Below are 7,500 nucleotides of genomic sequence, written 5' to 3'. Positions count from 1 at the left end.
GGTCCGGTTCTGGTTCTGGTTAACGAGGTCCGGTTCTGGTTCTGATTAACGAGATCGGTTCTGATTAACGAGGTCCGGTTCTGATTAACGAGGTCCGGTTCTGATTAACGAGGTCCGGTTCTGGTTCTGATTAACGAGATCGGTTCTGATTAACGAGGTCCGGTTCTGATTAACGAGATCGGTTCTGATTAACGAGGTCCGGTTCTGATTGAAATGAACGGCGCCTCAGAAGGCCTTGATCTCCAACAGCGCTGTGTGTGTGACAGAAGCGCCAGAATGCGCGTCACACACAAGTATGTCACTGAGGCGCGTAAAAACAGCTTTATTTATTTATCTATTCATTTAGCAAAAACAGAACATTTGGATTTACATCCACAGTTCACAAGGTAGCCTTTTAGTCCCGTCTCCTCTTGTTAACCAAAACAACGTCATTTTTTCTGCACAGTTTCGTTATCAAAGATCTATTTTTAGCTTGTCAATATCTCAAAGTTGTTAGATGACTCGTCTACCTTCTGAGCCACTACCACCCACAGTGTGTGTGTGTGTGTGTGTGTGTGTGTGCGCGTGCGTGCGTGTGTGTGTGTGTGTGCGTGTGGTTCTGGCCGGGGAAGATATGTGAAGTTCAGTGGGGCTGCTACAGTGCAGTTCTACTCGTGACCACAGGGGGCAGTGTGGGCTATGGCCACATACCTGCAGCAGGGCCAGAGAGGGCGGCCAATGAGAGGGGGTGGGCGTGGCTGGGGAGGGCTTGGGGGAGGAGTTAGGGGAGGGGCCACTCTGCAGGAGCAGATCAGGTAGGTGGAGGAGTGTGGGGGGGTGGCCAGAACCCAGAAACACTCGCTTCCGCATTTCCCCTGCACTCTGCAAGTCACAAGACCGTCAGAACACACACACACACACACACACACACACACACACACACACACGCATTTCCCCTGTACTCTGCAAGTCACAAGACCGTCAGAACACACACACACACACACACACACACACACTTGCAAAACTAACATGAACACACACACACACACACCCACACACTTAATGACCTCACACAACACAGGAAATGAAAGGATGAAAGAATGAATGAAAACATGATGAAGAGCAAAGATGTCAGCACAGAAGGCCTCTGTGTGTGTGTGTGTGTGTGTGTGTGTGTGTGTGTGTGTGTGTGTGTGTGTGTGTGTGTGTGTGTGTGTGTCCTTACCTGTCTCACCACCAGTGTGCTGTCCTTGCATGGTGTGGATGAGGCTTCACTCTCTCCATCATCATGGACAACCATGGTCTTCACCGACTCAGTCTCCCCATTACTCAGACGAGAGGAACTACACACACACACACACACACACACACACACACACACACACACACACACACACACACACACACACACACACACTCGCATATTGAATGTGGGCAAGTATGCATGCTTTAGAGAATGAAACAGCCGCTGCACAGACTGAGATGCTACCTGATGATGTTTTCCCATTGAGCTGCATTCCATGCACCGGACAGGGCTACTCCACACACACACACACACACACACACACACACACACACACACACACACTGAGCTGCATTCCATGCATCAGACAGGGCTACTCCACCTGCACCTGTCACTATAGCCCCTAATGCTGAGCTCAGGTGTTACTGTGTGGCTGGTGCTGGTTTAGCTCACCCATAGCTAGCAAGCAGTGATAGTAAGCTAAGCCTAAAGCTAACCTGCAGTGCTGGTAAGATAAGCCTAACGATCCCGCTAGCTACTAGCGGTGCAAGTAAGCTAACCCTAAAGCTAGTAAGCTAACCCTCACCCAAGGCTAGCGGGCAGTGATATTAAGCTAAGCCCAAAACTAGCTAGCAAAGCTAGTAAGCTAAGCCTAACGCAGAGGCTACAAGTTAACAGGTGTAGGCTACAACTAAAGCATTCCGTTCGAGTTCCACTATAATACCTAGAATTGGCTAAACCTGAGATGACAGTGGCGCATTTGTTAAAAAAAAAATAGACCAGTCTTTACGGAACGATTCAGTTGTGCACCCAGTGTAGCCTCCTTGTAACCCTCACACAAGCTAGCACTGCTGGTAAGCTAACTCTAATTTTAAAGCTAGCTAGAAGTGCTGGTAAGCTAACTATAATCTTATAGCTAGCTAGAAGTGCTAGTAAGCTAACTCTAACCCTAAAGCTAGCTAGAAGTGCTAGTAAGCTAACTAACCCTAAAGCTAGCTAGAAGTGCTAGTAAGCTAACTCTAACCCTAAAGCCAACTGTCAGTGCTAGCTTCTCTGTAGGTAAGGTATTCCTGCTCTTTCTCCTGTGAATGTGAATATCTTATTTGATTAACTCATTGGCTGCCAGCCATTTTCAGTGCAGAGCGCTCCATACTGCCAGACGTTTTACAACATTTTGACTGTTTTTCCAAGATCCACCGAACGGTGAGCTTTATGACTATATAAACACACAAGCTACCAAATGAAAGAGTAGACTCTCTTCTTTCACCAGAAAAAAACGGTATGTTTCTATCTTTTTCCTTTTTCTTAGTAATCGTCAGTAGAACATGGGTTAGTTTTGCTAAAAACACCTGTTTTTGACCAAAAAATGGAGAAAACTCTCTTTTTGTGAAAATCAACTTTTTAACATTAGCGTTTCAGTAGTACTGAAACTACTGTGAACAAAGACTGCATGGCGCTGCTCTGCTGGCGACACGCATACCTGCTCTGACAATCCTAGTGTTTGTTTGTTTGCTGTTTGTCACTTGGTGTTATGTGGATGAAAGAAACGCACGCAGCTGAGTCATGGCTGAAAGGGGCTCGCAGTAGTAGATCTACTCACTTGGCAAAGTGTACACTTTTTATTATTGGACTGTGTTTGTTGGTGCGAACCATGGACATAGGACCGCGACGTTACAACACACCTGCTGTCTACGATCGCAATACTCTCCTAGCCCTCCGGACTACGTCAAGAAATTCCGATCCTCTATCCCCAACATTGTTTGCTGATGTACCGCAAGAATTGGAAAGAAAGTCACATCACACTTGGAGAAAACAGGCCAGACTGCTTCCTCCGATCCCCGGCAAAGGTCAACCAACCCCGAGGAGGAAGCGAGGGAGACGGGGCGGCATTAGGAGGAGACTTCGGCAGAGGAAATTCAGACCGGCACTACCGCCCATGATTCTAGCGAACCTACGGTCCATCCAAAACAAGATTGAGGAAATAAGAACATATGCCAGGTACTCTTTTGAATTCCGCGAAGCGGCCCTGCTTTGCTTCACTGAAACTTGGCTGCACGCAGCTGTACCGGATTCCCTCTACACTATTGAAGGTTTTTCACTCGTTCGTGCAGACAGAAACGAAAACTCGGGGAAAGCCCGAGGGGGCGGTGTCTGCGCATACATCAACGAACGATGGTGCCGTCAGTACTCAGTGAAGCAGGCAATTTGTAACAGTGACTTTGAACTGTTGGCCATGGGACTAAGACCCTTCTATCTTCCACGGGAATTTGGCTGCATCTTGTTATTTGTAGTGTATGTTCCACCTAGCAGCAAAATACACCGTGCTGCAGCTGCAATAACAGACTGTGTGTGCAATCTGCAGCAACAGTTCCCTGAAGCCCCTGCCATCATCTTAGGTGATCTGAACACTTGTAACCTGGAGAAAGCTCTGCCAGGGTTTCATCAGGTCATCAAGTGCAAAACAAGGAAGGAAAACATATTGGACAAATGTTACACAAACATAAGCAATGCATACACAGCTAGAAGTAAACCACCAGTGGCAAATTCGGATCACAATGTGATACACCTCATCCCAACCTATCGGACTAAATTGAAAAGCAGTAAGCCTCAGAAAAAAATAATACCACTATGGACTCAAGACAACAAAGAGATGCTGGGTGCCTGCTTTGATTGTACAGATTGGGAGGTACTAAGGGAAAGCACTCTGGACTCAGCATGTACTGTTACAACAGACTACATAAACTTCTGTGTTGAATCCATAATCCCTACGAAAACTGTTAAAGTGTTCCCCAATAACAAAACATTCATAACTAAGGACATTAAGCAAATAATGAATGAAAGGAAATTGGCTTTTAAACAGAACGATACTCAGGAACTGAGAAGGAAAGATAAGGAACTTAAAGGGAGGATAAGGAAGGCAAGGGACAGACACAGAAAACACCTGGAGGAACTTTTTAAGGCCAATGATTCAAGGAAAATGTGGAGTGTCATGAAAAACATGGCAGGGATGCCAAGCAAACAACACAGGCCCTTCACAACAGCTGATGAGCTAGCGTCCGCCGTGGAGTTGAACTCTTTCTTCACCAGGTTTGAAGTTCCTGGTACTGAGGAAAGCTGTACAGACATCCTTAAGTCAGTCACTGTGCACCCAGATGACAGAGTACATATATCAGTACAGCAGGTAGCCCAGGTGTTTCAACATCTCAACGCACGGAAGTCCAGGGGCCCAGACAACATCACAGCCTCTGTCCTGAAGACGTACAGTAAGGAGCTGGCTCCTGCGTGGCAGCCCATCTTCCAACAATCACTTGACACACACACTGTCCCCACTGCCTGGAAAACATCACATGTGACCCCGCTTCCAAAGAAAACGTGCCCAAAGGAGTGCAATGATTTCCGACCAGTGGCTTTGACGTCCATTCTGATGAAATCACTGGAACGAATCATCTGTCCCTTGCTCTCCAGGTCAGTACAGGGCAAACTGGACCAATATCAGTTTGCCTACAAGTGTGGCCGCAATACCGAAGATGCCGTTGCTACTCTCACACACCTTGTTCTAAAACATCTTGACTCACCAAACAAACCATATGCCAGAGCACTGTTTATCGACTACTCCTCTGCTTTCAACACCATCAGACCGGATTTACTTCTCTCAAAAATGCAGCAGTTGGACATTAATCCATACCTCATCCATTGGTACCACTCTTTCCTAATCGGTAGGCAACAGCTGGTCAGAGTAAACAACACAGTCTCCCCTCTGGTCACAACAAGCAGCGGAGCACCACAAGGATGTGTGAGCTCACCACTGCTCTTTACAATATACACCAACGACTGCACCATCAATACCCCTGGACAGTATCTCATCAAATTTTCCGACGATACGGTACTGGTGGCGCTGATGACAGAGGAGATGCAGCCTGACCTCTACTATGAGAGTGCGAGGAGAGTGGTCCAATGGGCTGAACAGAATGCCCTCACTCTGAATGCCATGAAAACAGAGGAGGTCATTTTTGGCACAGTTCAACACACACCCGCACCAGTTATAATTCAGGACAGACCCATAACACAGTCAGCATCCTTCAAATATCTAGGGGTATATGTGGATAGTGTCTTCTCTTGGTCACAGCATGTAGACATTTGCAATAAAGTTCAACAGAGAATATACTTTCTGAGAAGATTAAGATCTTTTGGAGCCAGCAATGACATCCTACATCAATTCTTCACATCTACAATACAAAGCGTTCTACAGTATGGGGGGGCAGTTTGGTTCTGTGGCCTCTCAGTCCAGTTAAAGAACAGGGTACTTAAACTTTTGAACATTTGCTCAAAGTTGGTGGGCCACACTTTGGAGGGGAATTTCTTGGACAGCTGCACTAAACACACTCTCAGGATGGCTGACAAGATTGCTCTGGACCCCTCACACGTGTTACATCAGGATTATGAGCTCCTCCCATCTGGAAGACGTTTTAGAATGCCTAGCTGCCGGAGAAACAAATACAAAAACTCTTTTCTCCCTCATTCTATATCACTGCTCAACCATAGAAAAATAAAATAGGCCAGATCCCAGAGACATTAATGGATTAACTCATTGGACTGTAAATCGCCCTGACTGTCTAAGGACTCTCTAATTGTATGTTTGTATGTGCTGTTTTTCAATGTGTGCTGTTTTTTAATGGCTTGTATGGATTGTGGAAAGGTAAAATGCAAGACAAATTTCTGTGCAAACAGACATTAAAGTTTTATCTTATCTTATATCTTATCTTAGTAGCCTATGTCAACCACGATTGCACTGTTATCTCGTCAGCGTCGTCAAGGTTGCTAGGGACTCTGATGGTCGCTATAGACTCTGAACAGGACGGTAGACTTAGCAAGCTAGCACTAGCAAAGTTGTTGTTAGTCTATATAGCAATATCCAATGTAAATGGATCATACCGTTCACGTGTGGTTGATCTTCAGTGTGTTTGCTTGCTATATGTCTCTGCATGTGGCTCTGTAGGCAGATACTAATCATCCAAATGGCACTGGCGCCATCTAGCGGTTTGGATCGCTAGTACAGTCTGTTTACAAGCCTGAAACTCCCAAGCCCAACCCGTGAGCCCTCCCCATTGAAAAATGCAACTGACGTCTAAAGTCGTCAATGGCAGTCAACGTAAGTGCTTAAATTGACGTTTAAAGACGTCAATGGCAATGAATGAGTTAAGACTCTGTTGTTGGATGTAATCTTAAGCCAGAGTTGCACCAACATTGTGTGTGCAGGTGTGCATATGTGTAACTGTGTGTGTGTGTGTGTGTGTGTGTGTGTAACTCACACAGCACGTGAGTCCTCGGGTCCTGATGTGGACTCCTCGCCCCCCTCCTGGTCCACCTCCTCGTCGTCGTCGTCGTCGGTGGTTCCGGAGTCCTCGCTGGAGGACGAGTAGTCGGTGACCTTGTGGGGCGGACGCACGTCCTCTACGGCACGCAGCTCCTTGGCCAGCGCCGTCAGGTCCTGCGGCAGGGCAGAGGGCAGGGGTCAAGGGTCAAGGGTCAACTATGCTCCCAAAGGCCTCCATCCTTCTCTCTCCATCTCTCTCCATCCATCCCTCTCTCTCAATCTCTCTCCATCTCTCTCCATCCCTCTCTCTCCATCTCTCTCCATCTCTCTCCATCCGTCCATCTCTCTCCATCCCTCTCTCCATCCCTCTCTCTCCATCTCTCTCCATCCCTCTCTCCATCCCTCTCTCTCCATCTCTCTCCATCCCTCTCTCTCCATCTCTCTCTCTCCATCCCTCTCTCTCCATCTCTCTCCATCCGTCCATCTCTCTCCATCCCTCTCTCTCCATCTCTCTCTCTCTCTCTCCATCTCTCCATCTCTCTCCATCCCTTTCTCCATCTCTCTCCATCTCCATCTCTCTCTCTCCATCTCTCTCTCCATCTCTCTCTCTTCATCTCTCTCTCCACCTCTCTCTCTTCATCTCTCTGTCTCTCTCCATCTCTCGGAGAGATGAGCGAGAGCTACAATCTACACTACCACAGTCTACCAGCAGAGGGCAGTGCACACAGCGAGAGATGAGAGAGAGCAGCATCTAGTGGAGACAGATGAGAAAGCATTAGAGAACACTACTAATACTACTGCTAGAGAGAGAGAGAGAGAGAGAGAGAGAGCAGCATGTACTGGAGACAGATGAGAAAGCGTTAGAGAACACTACTAATACTACTGCTAGATAGAGAGAAACAAAACAGATATTGTATCAGATATTGTATCTGTTTGCACTGTATGATGGCTTTGGCAACACTAC

At 46.9% G+C, this 7,500-nt stretch overlaps 1 protein-coding gene across 2 annotated transcripts in view; it reads right to left on the bottom strand.

Annotated features, from left to right (window-relative positions):
- The window catches only part of LOC134079225 (mitogen-activated protein kinase kinase kinase kinase 4), a 57,750-nt gene that overhangs the window by 17,681 nt on the left and 32,569 nt on the right, over window positions 1-7,500 (bottom strand). For both annotated transcript variants that reach the window (XM_062535443.1, XM_062535444.1), the window contains exons 17-18: window positions 6,532-6,710; window positions 1,205-1,322 (exon numbers count right to left, since the gene is read on the bottom strand). In XM_062535443.1, coding sequence (XP_062391427.1) covers window positions 1,205-1,322; window positions 6,532-6,710 — 297 coding nt within the window. The remainder of the gene's footprint in view (window positions 1-1,204; window positions 1,323-6,531; window positions 6,711-7,500) is intronic.

The sequence above is a fragment of the Sardina pilchardus genome, chromosome 4 (genome assembly GCF_963854185.1).
Source record: "Sardina pilchardus chromosome 4, fSarPil1.1, whole genome shotgun sequence".
NCBI classification, from domain to species: domain Eukaryota; kingdom Metazoa; phylum Chordata; class Actinopteri; order Clupeiformes; family Clupeidae; genus Sardina; species Sardina pilchardus.
The sequence above is the reverse complement of the archived record's forward strand: the minus strand, read 5'-3'. Positions and strand labels throughout refer to the sequence as shown.